The sequence below is a fragment of the Arachis ipaensis genome, chromosome B6 (genome assembly GCF_059453495.1).
Source record: "Arachis ipaensis isolate K30076 ecotype BB chromosome B6, ASM5945349v1, whole genome shotgun sequence".
Lineage (NCBI taxonomy): Eukaryota > Viridiplantae > Streptophyta > Magnoliopsida > Fabales > Fabaceae > Arachis > Arachis ipaensis.
In genome coordinates, this window is record NC_142441.1 from 107,233,886 (window position 1) to 107,258,021 (window position 24,136).

The 24,136-nt window shown below is 33.2% G+C and overlaps 1 protein-coding gene across 5 annotated transcripts; it reads right to left on the minus strand.

Annotated features, from left to right (window-relative positions):
* Window positions 1-8,831: 8,831 nt before the first annotated feature.
* LOC107604667 (pyridoxal kinase) lies at window positions 8,832-16,123 on the minus strand. 5 transcript variants are annotated; one of them, XM_016306300.3, is made up of 14 exons: window positions 15,847-16,123; window positions 15,648-15,747; window positions 14,001-14,097; window positions 13,544-13,637; window positions 13,284-13,388; window positions 13,033-13,116; window positions 12,301-12,374; window positions 12,001-12,065; window positions 11,240-11,303; window positions 10,216-10,281; window positions 9,924-9,980; window positions 9,467-9,511; window positions 9,314-9,367; window positions 8,832-9,051 (listed from the first exon to the last, which is right to left on the minus strand). In XM_016306300.3, the coding sequence occupies exons 3-14, from the start codon at window positions 14,076-14,078 to the stop codon at window positions 8,911-8,913; spliced, it is 927 nt and encodes a 308-aa protein (XP_016161786.1). In that variant the 5' UTR covers window positions 14,079-14,097; window positions 15,648-15,747; window positions 15,847-16,123; the 3' UTR covers window positions 8,832-8,910. The 5 variants fall into 5 exon arrangements, with proteins under 5 accessions (XP_016161786.1, XP_016161787.1, XP_016161789.1 ...); XM_016306301.3 differs by having other exon boundaries at window positions 15,648-15,761; XM_016306303.3 differs by having other exon boundaries at window positions 15,655-15,747; window positions 15,847-16,074.
* Window positions 16,124-24,136: the final 8,013 nt, after the last annotated feature.

Here is a 24,136-nt window from a genome sequence, read left to right on the forward strand (position 1 = left end):
TAATGAAAACATCCCTAAAAGTAACTAGATTCTACTAAAAATATACTAAAAATAATGCCAAAAAGCGTATAAATTATCCGCTCATCATGATACATGTGAGAAGAGTGTTATAAGGTCATTTCTTTCATAGGTTCTTTAGCGATGGCTAACAATGAAGCGACCCGCGATCCACAATTGACTTTCTGTGACCTCACAATCACTGGCGTACTAGAAAAGATTGAACAGCGTCTTGAGGACATGACTTCAAGAATTAATTCTTTATCCCCTAGCCGACGAGTGCGGTCCCGAAAATCTGTTCATAATCATTCTAAGGAGTCTAAGGTGGAGACTTCACCCAGATCCTAGTGTCATAGACAACTGGAAGATATTGATAGTAACCTCAATGCTATCAAAATGCATATCCCAGAATTTAAAGACAAAAGTAACCCTGAGGCTTACCTGGAATGGGAACAGAAGGTGGAGCTCCTATTTCAGTGTCACAACTACTCTAAGGTGAAAAAGGTACGACTAGCGACTATAGCATTCTCAAATTATGCCCTTGTCTGGTGGGCTGAGCTAGACAAAAATAGAGGACGGATCAGAAAACCACCAATTCAATCTTAGGAGAAGATAAAGAAAATCAATGGGAATCGATTTATGCCATCATCATACCATAATGAGTTTCTTGAACAGCTTCATAAGTTGAAACAAGGTTCCAAATCAGTAATGCAATACCACAAGGAGTTGATGTCTTTGGGAACCAAGGCTAATATTACAAAGTGTTCTAATATTCTTATGAGACGCTTTCTTATTGGACTAAATAAAGACATTGCAGATAATGTCAAACTTTACCATTGCACAACTATGAAGGATTTAGTCACTATTGCGACTGAGGTGGAGCAGATGAAGAAGAATATTATGGATTGACATAAGAAGATGAGTTTTCCTAAGCATATCTCTCATTCTTCTTCCAAGCCAATGACGGAAGAATTTGTTGAGTATGCTGTAAAAAGTGATGTGTACTTGGAGGAATCTAAAAATCAAGAGAAAAAAGAAACAGAGAAAGAGAGCGAGTGTTTGAGTGAAAATTATCAATGTTCAATAATTGAAAGTGAGAGTTTTGAGAGAAAATATGAGAATAGTGAGAGAAAGGAGTCAATGAGCGACAAAAAAACTTAGAGTAATAAACCAACTCGTGAGAGAGGTCTAAAAAGTTCTAAAGTAGACAAGAGTGCATTAGTATCATTGAATTCCAAAGAGTCTTTAATTTGTCATATATCTAACCATAAAATTCCTAGTGTTTTTATGTCAACTTTTCAAGGTTTTACAGATTCACTGGACAATTATGGAGGCATTAATATGAATGAAAAGGAAGAAAGACAAATAATTACACACCTTGGACAAGGTAATGAGAACTTGATTGCTAATGAATTATTCATGAGGTATGATTTAATCATAACTCTTACACCTAAATTCTTAGTATTTAATTATATGAAGAATTTTTATGCAACTAAATCTTATTTTTGCTCTATATCTATTGCTTGTGAAGATATTGATTTAAAGTGCCATAGCAGAATAGAAAAAATCTCAGATATGTTATCTATATATTTTTATTGGCCTCATAACGTAGGAGTATAGATGAAATTTATTCTGATTTTATTACATCTAAGAAAGTTGAATCTCAAGCATTTCTTGAATATGTTGCGCATTTCTTTGCTTATTGCTACTCATACTTGGATTGATATTTCTATGGATTTTCTACTTGGGTTGCAGAGGATTAGAAACGTACACATATCATTAATTTTTCAGTGGATAGATTTAATATGATGATATTTATAATTGCAAATCAAAATATTAAAGATGTCACACACATTATTGAGTTGTTTCTCAAAGAGTTTATGCTAATTTATGCTAGTTGTTTGGATGAACATATCTTGCATGTTAAGCCTGTTTTGGATAATTCTGTGTGAGGTATTAAGTATCCTCATAACTCTGATATTTATAATTATGTTGGTTGTTATCCTTGGGAATCTCTGAATGTCTTTCAGTTTTTTACTATTTTAAAATTCTTATTTTTACCCTTGAGTAATGGTGTTACTTTAGATGGTAAAAGTATAGTTAGAAATATTGAAGTTGCACACATGAGGAACATAGCCACAATTTAGTGGGTAGAGAAGAGCCGTCAAACCATGGTTTTTGAACTCGAAGATTGGGTTGGAATTTTTTGGAGGGAAGAAGAGCTTCTCATTCACAGTAAAACAACACTTGTTGCTAGAGAAGATGGTCCATTCCGGGTGTTAGGGATTATCAAGGACAGTTCTAGCAAGCATAACTTCCTTGGTAGGTATGATAGTCCACTTGTGTTTAGTATCTCTAATTTTTCTCCTTTTGATATATATTCAAATTCGAGGACAAATCTTTTTGAAGAGGGAGAGGATGATACGTGGTCAGGAGGGCATTTTTGTTATTTTAGAACTAAGAAACAGAATGGTAATCTCGTCACATTTAAGAATATTAGAAGAATTATACCATGTTGGTCTTGGACATCAAGAAGACCAAGAGTCCATCTCAAAAACAGTGGTGCTGAAATAACGACAACTCATAAGGCCCATTGAGCTAAGTCAAGACAGCAAGAAGCCCAATAATGCTTTTCAAATTCGGTGGGAGGCATAACTTATTATTAATTTTTGAATTTTTTTAGACATTTATTTTAATTTGTTTTTCTGTTAGAAATTGTTGGAAGAATTGATTTATTTCTGATTTGTTTAGTAGTATTTTTAGGAATTTTAAATTTAAATCAAATCTGATATAATCTAATAAGGTCAAATCTGATTTAAATTAGTTATAATATCTTTAGGATTCTAAAATTTAAATCAAATCTGATCTAATCTAATAAGATCAAATATGATTTAAATTAGTTATCTTATTTTTAAGAGATTTAAATTAAGGTATCTTATCTTATCTTTTAGCTAGTTTGTTAGGGGCCTATTTAAACACCTTTGGTGAGATGATTTATACAACTTTTGATGAATAAAATTTTTAGTTACTTTATGCACGTTTTCTAGTGTGATTAAGTGAGGTCAGTGATTTGCATTGCTTGTTGCATGAAGAAGATTGAAGGATCCAACACTAAGGTGATTTACATGGTGGTTTCTTTCAATTTTCATCCCTCTGATCTAGGTTGTCAAGGACAGGTTCTTTGAAGGTCTAATAAAAAATCTCTTCTGGTGACCTAGGTTGTTAAGAACATGTTTCTTAGAGGTCTAGTAGGAAAACCCTTATCTATCCTTTATGTTTCCGCTGTGTCTTTTCTGTTGCATCCTTTCTCCATCCTTTTCTTATCCCTTTATCCTTTGTTCTAATTTCTTATCAGGACTTAAGGATGATCCCTGATGTAATCCTATACTAATAAAAAAATTTACTTTCACAACATCTTGAGTCTTTATAATAGTTGTAGCCCCATCATACATGTCTTTAATTACACAAATATATGTGATCCTTACTTTCTTTCTTTCTAAAACCTTTTATAAGACCTCCCTTGGCACCCTATCATATACTTTTTTCAAATCAATAAACACCATATGTAGATCCCTTTTATTACTACAATACCTCTCCATCATCCTTCTTAACAGGTATGTAGCTTTAGTGGTGGATCTGCCTGACATAAAACTAAATTGGTTCTCTGTAACTTGTATCTCTTGTCTCATCCTCCGTTCTATCATACTTTCCCATAACTTCATGGTATGGATTATGAGCTTGATCTCTCTATAATTTCTACAACTCTGTATATTCTCCTTATTGATGCAACTCCCCACTGCTGTGACTGAAACCTTCTCGGATGAGCAACTTTTTATGATTCAGAGGGCTCTATGGTTTGCAGATATTGCGAATTACAAAGCCATGAGGTTCATCCCCAATGAGTACACTAAACAGCAAGTTAGAATGCTTTTAAATTATGCTAAGTACTACTTGTGGGAAGAACCTTATCTTTTCAAGAGATGCTCATATGGTATGATCCGGTGTTATCTGAGATGAGGAATCACAATGGATCCTATGGCATTGTCACGGTTCAGAGTATGGAAGCCACTTTGGTGGTGAAAGGACAGCCACCAAGATCCTTCAGAGCGGTTTTTATTAGCCGACTCTCTTTCGAGACTCATGGGAATGTGTAAGAAACTGTGACAAGTGTCAAAGAGTTGGGAATCTCCCCAACAACCATGAGATGCCACAGCAGGGGATTTTAGAGATGGAGTTGCTTGATGTGTGGGGTACTGATTTCATGAGACCTTTTTCACCCTCATACTCAAACACTTAGGCTGCGTTTGTTTTTAGAGACAGGACAGAACATGACACTGAAATGGAGACAATACGACGGAGACACTAAAAATTATCTTTTGTGTATTGTGTTTGGATACGATGGACAAGACACTAATGTAATGTCTAGTATTATGTTTGGATACACATGGACAAGACTAAAATATTATATAAAATGACTAAAATAGCCCTGTAATTCCAAATTTTCTACATCAATACAAATTAATTTAATAAAAAATGAAAGTATACGGAACTTGAAAAAAATATTTGAAGAAGCAAAAAAATTTAATAAAAAAATATATTAGTATTTATATTAAAATAAAATTTATAAATATAATTATTTTATTTTAAAATTTATTATTAATATATAGGAATACATATGGTTAAGATTAACAAAAAAAATAAATTCGAGTTTGATTAATAAAAAATTTTGTTTAAGTTAATAAGCCAAATTAATTTTAAATAAAAAATTAATTTTAAAAAATATCCATTTTTACATGAAAAAACAATTAATTTTTGCATATAAAAATCTATTTTTATTTAAAAAAACTAATTTTTTTTATCTAAAAACTGATTTTTCTTTATAAAAAATTGATTTTTCTTTAAATTATATAAAATCAATTACAATTTATAAATTATTTTTTAGCATTTTAAAAGAACAATTTTACTTTTGCTAATATTTATCTTTCAAAAGTTTCAAGATTAATTATTTTTATTACAAATCAAATAATATAATATAAGGTTAAAATGGTATTGAAGTAAAACGATAAAAAAAAAAGAATTATCTACCTCCAATAAAAAATTATACAGAAAGGAGAGAGTACCTGGAAAAGAAAGAGATAGAGGAAGAACAGGAAGAAAAAAAATATCTCTAAACAACGCAATAAGAAAAATAAGAAGGGGTAATAGTGGAAAAAAAGGAAAACAAAATTTATAAAATTGTCCGTGTCCACTCTTCCAAATCCCGTGTCCATCATTGTCCTTCGTGAAAGAGTGGACACACAAGTATAAAAAACTGTCTCGGAGACAATATGTCCACTGTCCATGTCTCTGCTTCCAAACACTTTTTAAACAAGTGTTGTCCATGTCTCCGTGTCCTGCCCCCGAAAACAAACGCTACCTTACATCTTGGTGGCAGTGAATTATGCGTCCAAGTGGGTGGAAGCAGTGGTTTTACCCACCAATGATGCCAAAGTAGTGCTGAGCTTTTTACAGAGATATATTTTCATCCAGTTTGGTGTCCCAAGGATACTGATTAGTGATGGAGGAAGCCACTTCTGCAACAGACAGTTGGACTCACTTCTACAGAGATACAGAGTCCGTCATAAAGTGACAACCCCTTATCACTCTCAAACAAGTGGATAAGTTGAAGTCTCCAACAGGGAACTCAAGAGGATCCTAGAGAAGACTGTGAGTACTTCAAGGACTGACTTGGCAAGGAAACTAAATGGTGCTCTTTGGGTATACCGGACTGCATTCAAGACTCCTATTGGAATGTCCCCATACCAGTTAGTTTATGGTTAGACTTGCCACTTGCCAATGGAGTTGGAGCACAGAGCATATTGGGCAACAAAGTTCCTGAACTTTGACACTAAGGCTGCAAGAGAGAAAAGGCTACTCCAACTAAATAAACTTGATGAGTTCAGAAGCTATGCCTATGAGAATGCCAAGCTCTACAACGAAAAAACCGAGCTGTGGCGTGAGAAGAAGATAACTGTGAACATTTGAGCCAGGCCAGAAAGTTTTACTATTCAATTCTAGGCTCAAGCTCTTTCTTGGGAAGCTAAAGTCCTGATGGTCAGGACCTTTTGTGGTAACCGAAGTGTCGCCTTATGGTTACGTGGAACTTCAGGAAGAGAACTCAGATAGAAGGTTCACAGTCAATGGCCAGAGGGTAAAGCACTATCTTGGAGGCGAGATCAATCGTCAGATGTCCACTCATCTTCTGACTTGGCAGAACTGACTGTCAAGCTAATGACGGTAAAGAAGCGCTTGTTGGGAGGCAACCCAACCCTTAGTATCCTTGATTTTATGTTCAGTTTGTAATTCTCATTTCTTTTTATCTATATCTGATGATTATTCTTAGTTTTTCCTTGGTTTAATAGTGATTGTGGTCATGCAAAGTATTTAGAATAGGAACAAGAGGAATCTAAAAGAGAAACAGAACACCCAAGAGAGCAGTTTACTCAAGTGTTCTTGCGTTAAACACATACATGGGTGTTTAGTGCCAGAGATGGCACAATTATCAAGGAGATCTCTGATGGGTGGCGATAAATGTCAGACTGAGCGTTTAGCGCCGAGGAGCACACAAATCGAAGATGAATTACGTCGATTTGGGCCCTAAACACCAGGTTGGGGGTTTAGCGCCAGGATTGCCAGTTAGGTTGCCGGCGTGAAACGCTAGAGAGGGCACTAAATGCCAGCTGGACGTTTTGCGCCAGGCCTCGTCTCTCACTTTCAAAAAAAAAATTTGCAACATTGGCGTTAAACGCCAAGGGGGACGTTTAACGCCCCAGAGGGCACAAGTTTCACAACGTTGTGGCGCTAAACGCTAAAGCTGGCGTTTAGCGCCAGCGACGCAGCATTGGATTTTGAAAAAAGGGAATGCAAATTTGCAACAGTAACAACTACACTCCCTCCCTTTTGACTGTTTCATACCGCTCTCCCTTCCATCATTACCTCCCCTATATCACCCTCAATTCATTTTTCACCCCAAATCCATTCATTCAATTTTCCACATCCCATCACCATATCATTTCTCATCAAATCTTCCCCAAATCTCTCTTTCCCAATCCTTAACCCAGAATTCCATTCATTTTGTTTTTCTTTTTCTTTTCCTACCTCCCTTCCCACACTCAAATTGTAACCCCCACCCTCTCTATATCTATCCTCTCAGTTTTCACCTTTGTCTTAGTCACCACCATTCTCGTCCCTTTTACCTTTTATTTTCCTTTTCTTATTTTCTTTTTCTTTGCTCAGGGATGAGCAACAGTTCTAAGTTTGGTGTTGGGGCGCTCTGCTTTTCTATTTTTTTTTCTCGTATCCCATATGGCACCCAAGACCGAAAAATCCTCTTCTAGAAAGAGAAAATAAAAGGCTCCCGCAATCGGTCTGTTTGATAACAACCAGTTCTATTCCAAAATCCATGAGGATCACTTCCACGAGATTGTGAGCAAAAAGAAGATGATCTTAGAGGTCTGACTTGATTTGCAGCCGGATGAATATCCAGAGATTTGGGAATAGATTCTGAGGAGGGGTTGGGAAGTTCTATGCAACCTTGTGACTGATGTGGGTCTGCTGATGGTTAGGGAGTTCTACGCCAATGCTTGGGTGACTTACAAGCATGTCAAGGGCGTGAACCACAACCCGAAGAACTGGCGCACTATGGTCAAAGGGGGGATTTTAGAGTTTAGTCCAGAAAGGGTAAGGGATATCCTTCAGCTGCCACCATCTAGAGATGACCCTCACTCTTATACTCAGAGAGTCAACACTGATCAGAGACTGAACCAGATTCTCACCGACATATGCCTCCCCAGAGCAAAGTTGAGGAGGGATTCTAGAGGTCAACCATATGAACTGGGCAAGCATGATCTGAGGCCGATTGCTCGGGGGTGGTTGGAGTTCATTCAGCATCCATCATTCCTACGAGTCACCGGTTCAAGGTTACTACTATTGACCAAGCCGTGTTGATTCACTGCATCATGCTCGATAATGAGGTAGAGGTGCATCGTGTAATCCCGCATTAGTTATACAGCATAACGGAGAAGGCCTCCACCTCTACTAGATTGGCCTTCCCCCACATCATCTTCCACTTATGTGAGGCCGCTCGAGTCCACATTGAAGGAGACACCCCTATCGACATTGAGAGGTTGATCACTCAGAGGGATATGAGCTAGTTCACCCTCTTCAGCAGGAGTAGCCTGAAATGTCTCAGGGATATTATTTCCCTCCTCATGACTATAGGGATTGATGCGCAAGCATCTTTCCTCTATTTTCTTATTATTTTAAATATAAATTTATTGAGTTTTATTTAGATTTTAGTGTTTGAAACCTACTTGAATACTACCTTGAAGCACATTATGGTTTTACGACCGAATTTGGCAAAATTCGTGCATAAGAGAAAGGTAAAAAGTGGATGCTGTCAACCCTGATCTCAAACTCCAACAAACATAACTTGAACTACAGAAATCCAATTGATGCAGTTCCAACAGCATTAGAAAGCCAATTTTCAGAATTTTCCAACAATGTATAATAATCTATATTTTTTTCTGGCATCGCAGCCTCATGAGATGCTAAACACCGAGCCTGACATTTAGCACTAGAAAGACAGTAACGTTTCTGCCTCCTAGGGCGCTAAACGCCAAACAAATTTGGCGTTTACCACCAGTAGCACGGATCCAACTTTAAGGAAAGGACTTCATTAGTTAAATTTGGGTCATATTTATCTTATTTTATTTTGTTTTACTTTTTTTTTTTTCCCAAACAATCTTTTGGGCTTTAGATATGTGAAAAATGAAGCAACTTGTCTACCTAATTACTTGTAATGTAACTACTGACAAATCCTTTCATAAAAGTTTAAATATTGTAAGCACATAAATGTTGAAATCACATAAGCAATTAGCTGTATATTTCAGCTTTAAATGTGATTTCTGGGCTGCGAATATCATCCTGGCTTTGAATTAATCTGATCTCTAGACTGGTTGACCGGGGATCATGACCTGCACTTTTGTAGTCATTGAGTGTCCTTTGCAAAAGAGCCTGCAAACATGGGCAATACTTGCATCATTTATCAATTATCATCAATTGTCATTGTTCGAAAGTTGACGGCTTCATCAATCATCATGAATGTCAAAAGTTTGAAAATCTGAAAATTGATATCCTCAATTGACTAGACGGCAATAAATTGGTCAAAGAAGTCAAATGCTAAAAGAACTTCCATCACTCCACCAGTATTTGCACACCATCATCAGAGGAGGAAGAAAAGAGTACGCTTAAAGTAACATGTGAAGAAAATGAATACCTGCAAGCTTGATACTGCAAGTTCTGCAGTAATCTCAAGGTTGTCAGGGTATTTCTGCAATGCATAAAGACATACAGCTCGTTACTATTATGGTCATGGGTATAATTGGAAGGCTCTATAACTATAACCATAACTCCTAAGCAAAGGTATTACATTACTCCAACCAAGAAGAAGTGCAGTCATGAGATCTCCCGTTCCCTACAAGCAAAAAACAAAATTGAAATTTTGGTTACTGAAAGTTTGAAAGCTGAATTGGATTTGATAAATGTCTTACTGTCGAAAGAGCACCTGGTCAAATGGATAAACAATTAAATGGCAAGTGAATGAATTAATGAAAAATGAAATCCACTACATTGTGGTAGCTAGTTGCAAAGCAATAACATGGTGTGTTTGTCTACAAAAATAAGACAAAGGTGTCTGTGGGGATGTACATGATGAACAGGTCTCTGTATTTCAGTCATATTTAGAAAAATAGAGAGATACTTCGATAATCACATAAGAAAGGCAAACATTGATTAATAAAAGCTGAACTCGATCCAAGTTTGGCTTCACAAAAGCTTTAACATTCATAGATACATAACAATCAAACTTATCAAAAACTGAACTATACCGTAAAGTAAGCTGGTATTTTTGGAATCACAATCTTAAATTGTTTGGGAGGCTTTCCCTGTCACAAACAAATAAAACTAAGCGGTCACTGAAGAATATGCAGTATACAGAAGTGAAACCAGTATTTAAAACTAAAGTAGTTCTACAGAAAAATGAATTTAGACAAGCAACCATATTATGAAAGGTCAATATGAAAATTAAGAAAACTTGATTCACAATGTTGCTCATATCTAAAAGTGAAACCAGAAATAGAAAATTTGGATCAAATTACATTCAAGTGAAATCTAGCCCACCTTTTCCTTTTCATGGCTGCCAATGAGAAGAAGAGTCCCGTCTATATTTATACTTGTTATTACAACCTGAAGGGTCATATATATTAGCTAAATGTTTGAGAACTTAAATTGCAATTTTCAGAACAATTGACAAGTTCATTATAATTTGTAACACTTAGGCATATACTATTTCTTGGAATTAAAAAAAAACAGTGAAAAAGAGAACACTTCGAAAAGAATATCTAAAACTTTAGAACAATAAACCTCAAACTTTGAACTATGTGTCTATGAGAGTAAATGCAAGTTGCCTATAAAAATAGAGGTGCATCACATTAGGCTAACACGATATCTGACCTCTCAAATGATGTTTCAAAATTTTATTTTTTTAAGAAATAAAAGCCACAATTTTCATTGGAGCAAGAGACCTAAATCATTTTTACGTTAACAAAGAAATATGACAATTAAAAAAATAATGAGATATCTTGTTATGTGGGACTTTGAGCACCCCATAATACCCAAGTCCCTGACATATCATCATCATCATCATCATCATCATATCATCATTACTAAAATTTAATTTTAATGCATTAACATTGTAAATTTTTTTTCAGTATCATCAAATTATTTTCATTGAGAAGATTTAACTACTAGTGTGAAAGATAACTACGTTTATTAACGTGGCAATATATGATTGAATGTATGTGTGAAATTAAAATGTAATATTGACAATGCATGGAAATTTAATGAAATAAAGGAGGGAGATAACGATCCAATTTAAAGTTTAGTCAAAAGCAAAATGCAATTGAGTATAGATGGTTTGATCCAACAATCCTAAAAGCAGATGAGCATTATCTGTAATGTGTAATCCATGTCTTGCCATTCAGTGAAATATTGATGGTGGAAGAGATGCCGAAGTTATGTGGTTCCAGTTCTACCCAAAGGACTATCTAAATCAATAAATAATGAAATATGCATAGTTGCAACAGTACTGAATATTTCCCTTGTCTAAATAGGAGTTTTTCCATGTACAAATATAAAGATAAACCTTTGATGGTCCAGCCTCATGAAGAAAATTACAAGCTTTCCGGCCATCATCTTCAGATTGAATCCTACAATAAGTACAATGAATAAATATGCAGGTAAAACTGACATATTCGTATAGATACACAAACAGAATAAACAAGTAAAAATCTGATGGCATCAGTTGTGACAAAGAAGCAGCATAATAGTAACGAAATTCATAATGCCTTCAGCTGTTGAAACTAATTTTTCAAATTTCAATCACTAGAAAACATCTAATAAAAAGGAAAATGTGTATAACAAACTTGTTTTAAAGTTTAAACCCATTTAATTCTGAGAAAAATTACAACGCAACAGATGAATACATGTATCGGTGCATAATAATAACAAGAATAAATAATAATAAGTTGGACTCCCCTCTCCCTCTCAAACTAATACTACCAAGATAATAAATAATAACAACAATGACAAAGAAGTGAAAATGGAACCTTCGTTAGAAACTATTGCAAGTAAATCAAAACTGTTGTTGTACACCACACTACAAATAGAGTGCTGAATGCAAAATTTCAATGTATGTTCATATCCTGATCCTGATCATAAAAAAATTAATCTACTTCTATAGACAAAAATTGATTATGAAGTTTCATACTTCAAAAACAAAAAGGGAACTAATCTTATACCACCTATAGAGTGGTAGACATTGAAACAAACAAACCAAAAGAAAGAAAACTATATAACAGGAGGGGAACAAAAGGCTTCATGCAACCTTAATTGTGGGATAATTACCTGAATCCTGTTAGTAGTTCTGCTTCAAACTGGTTAGGAGTTAACATTGAAGCTACTGGAACAACCTGCCAAAATGTGTTATTCAAATATGTAGTTTTGAAATTAAAAATAAGAAAGGTAACATGGAAAGGAATTTTGCTTGAATCTTTTCATAACTAGGAACCCAGTACTAGTGCATTAAAATATAGTTTTCAATTATTGGTAACTGAGCTAAAAGATTTATATTCTTTAAACTTGATGCATTGTATATATTATTTGCACATGAACGCCTGCAGAAACATCTTTGTTAACCAGTCTTACCCTTTCACGATAGACTGATATTAGCTCTTGAGGAACATAAAGTTTTCCTTCGTCACCCATCACTGGATCACAAACTGACAATGAAACACAAATTCTTTAACTGAAAATATACAAATTTGTTTAAATAATTCAAGTCAACTCAGATTACCCAAGCTTCAAATACAACCCATCATCAGGGAATGGAGAAAAAAAGAGATTCCAGTCCAGTACCAAAACAGAAAAATTAAGTCGTATTTTACAGTCTTAACATACCACTAACGAGTGAAAATTGCAATAAAACATTCGAGTAATGTTGGGGCAGGGAATGGAGAAAAAAAGAGATTCCAGTCCAGTACCAAAACAGAAAAATTAAGTCGTATTTTACAGTCTTAACATACCACTAACGAGTGAAAATTGCAATAAAACATTCGAGTAATGTTGGGGCAGTTCGGAACAAACTGTAGTTGACACTAATAAAGAAAAAGCAAAGTCCCTTCTAGCTACAACAGTATGTAAATTTCCTTTTTTGTTTCTCACTTTTCCTCTGAGGACATGAGCTATGTCCTCCATTCTTTACTTTAATTAATATCTAAATATTCATAAAAGCTAGACCACTATAAGATGGTCACATGCTAAAATAAACCCGAAAATGATAAACAATCATATCAAAACATTTTATAAGGCCAAAATAGGAAAACTTATCCTATCTTGTAAAGTTCTATTGGTGTGTGAACACAGCACTAAAAGTCTTACCATATATAAGTTTCGGGTTTACTGAGCGAAGCTTGCTAACAACTTCTAATACAGTGTCTAAAAAAGAGACTGAACCGATATAACCTGAAAATATAGAAATTATATCAGATAGAAGTAAGGAAAATAGGGAACAAAAAAAAAACACAACAAATTGGCTGGCGAGTAAGCTCTGACAAAAACACATTACCGCACAAAAATACAGCACAAATAGAATAACAACTAGTGTGGTTACAAAACTCTACATGTCTCACCTGTTAATAAATGAGTATAGTACAACAAATCATTTCCTTCAAGACCTTCTATTAGTTCCCAGAGTTGTTGTCCATTCAAAACCTGACCCTTAAAAGTAGGGTATCCTGCATTATAGTCCTCAAATCCATTTAACAAAAAACTTCACCTTAAATTTTAACGAGGATACCAATACCATCCTTGAAACTTATTCAGAATGACAGATACAACATCGCACCCTATTATGTATGATAGGCTTCAGAGCGAAATAGAAGCAGCTTGCCTGTATGATTAGAGAACTGCACAGAGTTAATCGGATCCACATCATAGCCCAATAGTTGCAGAGGGAAGACAGCTGATTTATTACCAACATACCCCTGAGAAGAACAACACAAAAAATGACCATGATGTCAAGCTAGCTAGTTACTCAACCATCTCTATGCATGCAACAAACAACAACATTCAGAATTATTGTATTGGCAACACCAAACTTGGTAGAACTAGAATTTGAGTGCCAATAAAGTTAAAATTCTTTTAATCATTCACCATGTGTCCAATCATTGACCAAAGCATATTTGATTTGAATTTGATCACCAAGAAACTAATAGCACCTAAACATCATAGTATCTTGCTACTGCTAACGAGCTAAGAGCGCATTTGACGAATTATTATCACTGAATAAGTAACATGATGAAGCAAAATCCAAAATGAAAGGGAAAAACCGAAGAAATGAAAAGCACCTGAACGGTGTGAGATTGAATGCTGAGAACTCGACCAGTCTCCGAGGGAAGAACCAGTGAAAGGATTGGAGGCGCCATCTGTGAAGTTCTCGGGTTTCTTCTCTCCCGTAGAAATTGAAATAACAGAATGTTAAATTAAATTCACAAGAGAGCGAAATCAATTGCAGGATATGAAAATTAAAGAGTGACTGCAAGAATGTAAGTACATAACGAGAGAAAATTTGATTTAACCAGAAAACGTGAGTTTTAGGGGAGAATCTGAGTGGTGATGAGTTGATTAGCAGAGATTGCAACAACATCGAAGAAGAGCTTGATGCTGATGTAAATGTCCCCGAGTCACTTTTTGCATTCTATTATTATATTCATTCATTCATCTTATTTTATTCTTTTTTAATAATGAATTAAAAAAATTACATACTAATTACTGATTACTTATCTAAAAGATTTTAATCCCTATTTTAAATTGAGATTTTGGTAATTCTGAGGATTGGAATTCATTATTACGATAAGTTGTTGGTGAAAGTATGAAAGTGCCACTGGTGTCGTGTGGTGCAGTGTGGCTGCAGATATGCTTACTTCAAGCATGATGAATACACAGCCAAATTTCATTGCTCCATTTTTGGCCTTTGGATCAGATTGCGGGGAATAACTCAACAAAACCATTCATTGACTTGAATCAAGAACATAAATAAGTTAACAATATTTTGAACCTTTCTTGTTGGACTTGCCAATGAAATAAATAAACAAAAGGTGTTTTCTTCTTGGACGTTTAAGAGAGAATAGGAGACGAGAAATAGTGTTATATTTTTCTCTTCATTCCGGAAAAAAAGGAGAAACTAGTTTTTTTATTAGACATATTTATCTTTATTAGACCAATAGTATGAATCCATTTTTATCCTCACCACCTTCAGTTAAGAGTACCGATTCATCCAATATCACTCCTCTCACTACACCCATCTGATAGTGTGAGCAACAATGCAAAGGAGATAAAATTATTACAAACTTTGCCAAGTAAAAAAATTAACAAGCATGACTTAGTAATGATCAAATACACGTTATCAAAGTTTTTCCAATCAATCTATTATAAATTTTCAAAAAGAATGAAATGAAAATGCACTATATTTATCCAGCATATATTCTATATAGGATATAAACAATGGTCTAAATACCAACTTTTCTTTAAGTTTCGATGCATCCAGAAAGTCCACGGTCCCCAGATTCCACACCTGAAGGCTCCGCAACCCCCCCCCCCCCCCAAAAAAAAACACACACACAAAAAAACCCCCAAAAAAAGTTTCCTGTTTACTATGACATGATTAATTGCAATATTGCATAGTCTCTTCCATTACCTATTTTATTTCATATATCATCAAGGTTGAGCAGATCTCTAGAGGGGAAAAAGGCATTTAATGAAATCGGTAGATTACAAGTTTAAAATTTTGGAAACAGACCCAAGTTGACATTAGGAATTTGTTTATTAATGAACATGGCACTGGGAGTGTGAATGCGACCCAAGAAAAATAACCTCAAATAGAACGTTGTGGATGTAACATAGAATACAGAGAGAAATAGCAACGTGTAAAGTTAAAAAAACCAAACATGCATGCAAAATTGGATGAGGAAATCATGGAAAGGGTGAAGAATTACCGAAGACCTGGTTCAGATTTGAATTTGTCTCTGCGATATGAGAAAGTTATGTATCCTAATAGGTAGCTGGAATTGCGAGGGATGCGTTCTGAGTACGAAGCTGCAAATCACAAACTAAAGTGAAAAAAGGGAGGAAATCAGTGAAATAAAGAAGAGCACGAAGAAGATGTTGAGGGACGGCGAAGATTGAAGAACTCACGGCGACGGCAAAGAGTCTACGGCGGCACGGGTACGTTCGCACTACGCACAGAAAGTGGTGCTCAACAGAGAGAGATGGCTCGGAGACAGAGGCGTTTTTGACGACGAGAAAGAGGCGGCCGACGACGGCGAGGACAGAGACGGGCTTCACGGCGAGCACAGAGTAGCGGCGGCTGTTTGCTCTGATATGGTTAGGGATTTTGCCATTTGGTTAGACTGAGAGCGAGACAGAAGGGAGAGGGGGATTGGGGATTTTTTTTTTTAATAAATAAAATAAACTAAAATAAATTATTTGTAGCATTTTTTACAAAAATTTATATCATATACTTACTTCGTTTACGGTATAAACGAAATAATAATGTACATATTTTATTTACACTGTGAACAAAATAATACTAAAAATAGATGATATATATATTTCGTTTATACAGTAAATAAAATAGGTATATTATTATAAAAAATTATTTTTTATTTTTATTTTAATCTAATTTTTAAAAATTATATATTAAAATTACTACTCTACATATTTAAAATTAGTGATTTAAAATTGTCCATTTGAAATGGTACATTATTTTTTAATAACCAACTTATTTAAATTAGAACTCAAAAAAGAATACATAAAAAATAGATTAATTAGATTGATTTAAATTTAAAATAAGGTTTTGCGAAGAATAAAAATTATGTGTAAAAATTGAAACATTGATAATGTGAGAGAATATAGGCATGAGAAATTATGTGATGAGGATAACGTGGTCTGTATTTTGACGAGCAGAAACGGAATTATTCTCTTAAGGCCGTTAAAATGGGCCATCGGCTCAGTCCGTTTACCAATTTAAATAAGTGGACTTTGTTTCTAAAGTTAAATTTGTTTAAATTTTAGGTTAAACGGGTTGAGTTTGATTAACCCGAAAAAAATGACCCATTAACTAAAAGATATTGTTTGTTTAAGGATTTTGATTTTAAAGTGATATTTTTATCAAAATATTTTTCAAAAAATAAAATAAAAAGATAAATAGGCTGGTCCATTTAACTTATCAGACTGATCATAAACGATTCGAGCTGAAAAATTATGGTCTATAAATAAAGCGGGTTTAAAACGGTCCAACCCATTTAACCCGCATAGTTAACGGGCCGTGCTTAAATGAGTTAGACTAGCCCATTTGACAACCCTATTTTCTCTCACTCTTTTCTGTTTTATTTATTCCATCAACTTCACGTTTGTTTTAATATAATAATTGTTTATAACTGATATTCTCACGTATTAAAGGCTTTTTCTCATTATGTAACATGAACATGTACAACTTTATTTTTTTAAAAATTTAAATCAATCTAATTTGATTTATTTTGTTATGTACTCTTTTTTTAGTACTAATTCAAATGGTTTGATTTTTAAGAAAATAATATGCTAAATAATTTTAAATCACTAATTTTAAATACGTAAAGTAAAATATAACTTTTAAAAATTACAATAATTTAAAAAAAATAAATTAATATTGTCTTAATCGTAATTTTTTTATAATAATACACATATTTTATTTGTAGTGTAAACAAAATATATATCATCTACTTTATTTTGTTTATACGGTAAACGAAATAAAAAATACGATAAATTTTCGTAAAAATATTATAAATTATTTATTTTAATAAAATAAAATATTTTATTTATTAAAAAAAATCCGAAAGTCTTCTTAAACCAAAACGATGCGGTTTATGTTGAATAAAAAAACCAAATCTTCAAAAACCTTAATCGGTTCAACCAATTCATCAATTAATTACTAATTCGACCAATCTTTTTACTAGTTTTTTACAGATAAATTTTAAAGAATCGGCTAACTGATCAATTTTCAATTAATTCGGTCAAATTAATCGGTTCCCTCCAATTTCCAAAATCTTGATTTATAGTCATGTTGACAGATAGGATAATTAAATTTCCAACTAAAGAAGCTTGCCCAGGAGGCCACAAGGTGCTCGCGCGTTTTATTATTTTATAAACTTTTATAATATAATATGGGAAGTGCTAGGGGAACAATGAAAATTTTGAACAACATGAACAACCATCAATCAAATAAAAATACAGTACACTCTAATTTAATGCTATTAATTAAATTTACTCTTTTAACCCTATTAATTCACATTGTTTATACATTATTCAAAAATCTTGTTAATTACCTATACTTTTCCATATAATATAAGATGACTAGCGTGATCAAAATGATAGACTGCATAGCATATTTTTCAGTGTTAGATTGAATTTTCTGTTTTGAAAAATTTTTAAAGTTAGTAATTTTTAATATTTTTTATTATTTAATTAGTATAAATATTAAATTATTATTTTATTAATTAATATATATAAATTTTAAAAAATATAAATATAAATTATATTAATTTATGAATATAAAATATATTAATTTATATATATAAAATTTAAATATAAATATAATTTATACATTTTATATTTATAAAATATTTATAAATATAAATATAAATTATTATTAATTAAATATTAAAAATAATAATAATATTTATTGATTATATAGGATTATTCTTCTTTTATATATGTCTTCCTTTAACTTGCTTCAAATAACTGTACCTAGCGCTGTATTTTTTTTTTATTTTAAATTGTGGCTTTCTCCTATACTGCATCCATGGATGCATGATCTATTAGTTTAGAACACTACATACACACACTAAGGACTATGATGTGCAATTATATTATAAAAGTCCATCCAACTCACAATAGTTTTAACAATATTTAATTAAAAAATAATTTTGAATTGATATAATGTAAATAGTAATTATTTAACTAAAGTTAGATTAGAGTAAAAAAGATCACCACTCCGATTTTTTTGAATTTCTTCCCTCTGAATACAAATATTTTTACGTTAATTGATTTTAAAAATGTTTGCTTTTTATTTTATTAATATCAATTATGATATATGATTTTTTTAGTGTCATTATTTTTTATTTTATTAATTTTGATCCTATTTTTAAATTTTTTTATTTATTTATAATTAAAATTAAACTTTTTGTTCCATTACAAAATTTTTGTTTATTTATAGATGTTTTTTTTTCTATTTGTGGAGGTTTATAATTCCTACCAAATAGTTTGTGGAGAGTTTCTAAAACTCTCCAAAATTTGAGGTACCACGAGATCTTTTGTGGGATTTTTAAAAACCTCCACAATCTATTTAGTGGGAGGTTTTGTGTGTATTTAGTGGAGGTTTTAAATTGAATTTTTGTGGTGGTTTTAAATTACTTTTGTGGCAATTTAACTCCCCCCAAATTTGATTTTCTAATTTAACAAAAATTAACTATTTTGTAAGATTTTTAAACCTCCACAAATCCTATAATTATATATTTATTTTTAATTTCAAAACATTCATTAATCTCATCTCATTTACATACTTTTAAATTAAAAATTTATTTTTTAATATCAAAATTTAAAAATTAAATCTTTTATAACACAATTCCTCAATATATAAGACATAACTCTATATATAAAAAAAATCTCAATGTCATCAAACATTAGGAAAAATGATAGCCTAAAGATTGTGATATAAGATGGTAATACATGATGGTATTCTGGATATAAATGTTCCTGATGTCTGATAGCAGCCCTCAAGTTTTCTAATGTCTCTTGGTGGTATTCTGGATCTCTCCACGAGAAATCAAACCTTGCAACTAGTACATGGTAACAAAAGAAGAATGAGATGATTGAAGCAGTGATTCCAAACAATAAAGGAAGAAAAGCAAACACAATTTTGTTCAACTCTAAATGCATTGTTAATTCTAAGCTTTTTAATAATATAGTAAGAAAATAAATGAATTAGTCGAAAATTATCATCTAATTGTTTTTTATCAATAGCTCTTTATCAATAGCTAAGAATCAATCAGGAAAATTTTGACAAATAACTAAATATATATACAATTAATTTTTCTAAACAAACATCAGAAAGAATCAAGGTTGCAATGGAGAATACCAAACATTAGATCAAGGCAATGCAAAATTGTGTCAATTGAAGGAGACTTTGGAACGACTGTGCCAACAATCTTAATCATAGTTGGAAAGAAACTCTGAAAAAAGTATTTTAAACACTTAAACCAAAATTCAAATAAGATTTATCACTAAGAAGACATTATTAGGAAGGGGTAAAATCATCTCAAAGTTTAATCGAAGACATTCATATTACTACTAGCAGGAAAAAGCACTAAAGTAGAACCATCAACACACACAACATGATGAAACTCCAAAATTTTCACACAACAATGTATCAACTTGTTTTCTCACAATCACAGTGCTTAAAAGAAGATCAGGTTACAAAACCATCACAACACCACACCATACACATCACAAATAAAACAACGAGAGTATTTTAAATAAAACAACCATATCTTGCAATTCTTTAGGTGCAAACCCATATCCATAGACTTCTTCTGTAAAATCTTAATGTCTGAACTAATGAAACCAATCTCAGCCTGATTAAAAAGTACAAAGAAAATATTTTATCAAACACCTAGAGTACAATAAAAGTAAATATCACAAAATACAAGAATTAACAAAATCCATAACTACCACAAGTAAGAAATCAACAATAGCAATTAAGAAAAATATAAAAAGGACATGAAAACATGAAATTGCATTAGAAGAAATCAAGATCCAACAATGGTTCATCGACATAAAAGAGAGCAAAATAAGAAATTAATAAGAGAAGTGACTAAACTAAAATGCTAGAATAAGTAAAACTAAAAGAAAACTAAAATGAAACAAGATTAAAATCTAGATAAAAAAGGAAATGGAAATAAGAACCCTAAATCTAAAGAGAGGAGAGAGCCTCTCTCTCTAGAATTCTACTCTAAAACATGATGAAAACTCAAATATGACTACTTGGTTCATTTTCTCTTCAATTCTTGGGTTCAATAGCATCAGAAATGAGTTGGATTGGGCCCAAAATGCCTCAGAAATCACTGGCCACGAGTTGCTCAAGATGGCCCACGCTGATCCTACGACGCGCATGATAAACCCCGATTTTGTGGTTTATCTTGTACTTAATTTGGGGGATTTTATCACCTTTTATCACATTTATTCAATGAAATAGCATGGTTTTGCAATTCTCCCTTGATTTGTGCTTAAATGTGAAAACATGCTTTTTAGGCCCTAAAATTGATTATTTTAATTCACTTTAATTCCATTCGATGCCTTGATATGTTTGTTGAGTGATTTCAGGTTCATAAGGCAAGTATTGGATGGAAGAAGTGAGGAGAGAAGCATGCAAAGTGGGAGAACTCACGAAGAAATGAAGGAACCGTAAAGCTATCAAGCCTGACCTCTTCGCACTCAATCGACCATAACTTGAGCTACAGAGGTCCAAATGAGGCAGTTCCAGTTGCGTTGGAAAGCTAACATCCGGGGCTTCGAAATGATATAAAATTTATTATATGTTGCTTTGCTTATAGGGGCGCGCACGCGCCACGTACGCGTGCGCGCCGATGCTGCTCGTGGCCCACTAAAGTGAAATCGCCCCCAGCGATTTCTGAAGCACTTTGGACCCAACCCAACTCATTTCTGATGCTATTTCATGTAGAATTCAAGCTTGGATAAGGAGGAAGCAATTGTTTGGTAGTATAGCATCATGTAGGTTAGTTTCTAGAGAGAGAAGCTCTCTCTTCTCTCTAGAATTAGGTTAGGTTAATCTCTTATAGATTTAAGTTCAATTACATGTTTTCATCTTGTTTCTTGTATGAATTCTTGCTTCTATTCTTTTATTCTCATGATTTGTAGTGTTAATTTTACTTTTATGTCTCTTTTATGTCTATGAATGCTCATGTTGAATTTGTTTATATTTAATGAAATTTAATGTTTGATGTTCTTTTAATTGATGATTTGAGTTGTTGATTTACTTTCCTTACAATTTGTAGTTGGTAGATTTATGATTCTTGCAATTTATGATGTTTACTTTTCTTACACTCTAGATGTTTGATAAAATGTTTCCTCTAGTTTTTGAGTAGTTCTCTTGACTCTTGGCCTAGGCTAAAGGAATTGAGTGACCTTGAGTCATTGGGTCTCATTGAATTGGTGAATTGTGAACCCTTGGTGATTAATTTGATACTCATTGATGCCAACCCACTACTAATCTAATTAGTAGGTAGGTTGGGACTTATGGGTTGATGTGATCAAGCCTATTTGACGTACTTCAAGTCTAGGAGTAGATATTACGTACTTAAGGCTTTGGAAGTAGACTTAATAGGTTGGCCTCACATAATTATCAATATATGGTTTGTAGACAAGCATGGTGATCTCAATTACCTATGTCTAGCCAAGAGTTCTTTCCATTTCTTTTATTAGTTCTTGTTATTTTACTTTCTTGTCATTTACTTTTCTTGTCAAATTCCAAATCAAACCCCCCTTGCATCTTCATAGCCAATAATTGACCACTTCATTGCAATTCCTTGTGAGACGACCCAGAGTCTAAATACTTCGGTTATAAATTCATTGGGGTTTGTACATGTGACAAAACCAAATTTTAATTTGATGTGAGAGTTGTTTGTTGGTTTGGAGCTATACTTACAACGAAGTAACTCCTTTCTTTAGGAAGAAAATCTAGACCGACGACGATTCTCTCTATCAAATTAATGAGTAGAGTCATATTGCATTTAGTTGTATGCATGTAGATAGGTGCATATAGTTTATTTGTATTGAATAAATGTTCATACCCTTTTCTTGTGCTTCTTTATTCTTAGCATGAGGACATGCTTGGTTTAAGTGTGGGGAGATTTGATAAACCCCAATTTCGTAGTTTATCTTGTGCTTAATTTGTGTGGTTTTATCAACTTTTCTCACATTTATTCAATGAAATAGCATGGTTTTGCAATTCTCCCTTGATTTGTGCTTAAATGTGAAAACATACTTTTTAGGCCCTAAAATTGGTGATTTTAATTCACTTTAATTCCATTCGATTCCTTGATATGTTTGTTGAGTAATTTCAAGTTCATAAGGCAAGTATTGGATGGAAGAAGTGAGGAAAAAAGCATGCAAAGTGGGAGAACTCATGAAGAAATGAAAGAACTGCAAAGTTGTCAAGCCTGACCTCTTCGCATTCAATCGACCATAACTTGAGCTACAGAGGTCCAAATGAGGCAATTTCAGTTGTGTTGGAAAGCTAACATCCGGGGCTTCGAAATGATATAAAATTTGCCATATGTTGCTTCGCATTTACAGGCGCACATGTGCCATGTATGCGTGCGCACCGATGTTGCACGTGGATCCATTTTGGGCAACTCATTGGGGGCGATTTCTGAAGTATTTTGGGCCTAATTCAACTCATTTCTGATGCTATTGAACCCAAGGATTGAGGAGGGAATGAACCAAGTAGTCATAGTTTAGTTTTCATCATGTTTTAGGGTAGAATTCTAGAGAGAGAGGCTCTCTCCTCTCTCTAGATTTAGGATAGTAATTAGGGTAAAATTAGGTTAATCTCTCTCAAATTTGTCTTTCAATTCTTGTTTTTATTTCAACTCTCTTTATATTTTAGTGTTCTATTGTCTTAATCTTCTTAGTTTCTCTTGTTAATTTCTTATTTTGCTCTCTTTTGTGTTGATGAACCATTGTTGGATCTTGATTTCTTTTAATGCAATTTTATGTTTCCATGTCTCTTTTATGTTTATCTTTATTATTATTGTTGATTTCTTATTCATGTTGGTTATGGATTTCCTTTAATTCTTGCATTTTATGATGTTTACTTTTCTTGCACACTAGGTGTTTGATAAAATGTTTCCTCTAGTTTTTGAGTAGTTTTCTTGACTCTTGGCCTAGGCTAAGGGAATTGAGTGACCTTGGGTCATTAGGTCTCAATGATTTGGTGATTTGAGAACCCTTGGTGATCAATTTGATACTCATTGACACCAACCCACTACTAATCTAATTAGTAGGTAGGTTGGAACTTATGGGTTGATGTGATCAAAGCCATTTGACGTACTTCAAGTCTAGGAGTAGATATTACGTACTTAAGACTTTTGGAAGTAGACTTAATGAGCTTGGTTCCTCATAATTGTCAATATATGGTTTGTAGACAAGGATGGTGATCTCAATTACCTATGTCTAGCCAAGAGTTCTTTTCCCTTATTTTGTTAGTTAATTGTTCATTTACTTTTCTTACCATTTAATTTCTTGCAAAAATATAAAATCAAAACCCATTACCCCCTTTGTAGCCAATAATTAAACATTTCATTGCAATTCCTTGTGAGATAACCCGGAGTTCAAATACTTCAGTTAATTCTTATTTGGGGTTTGTTAC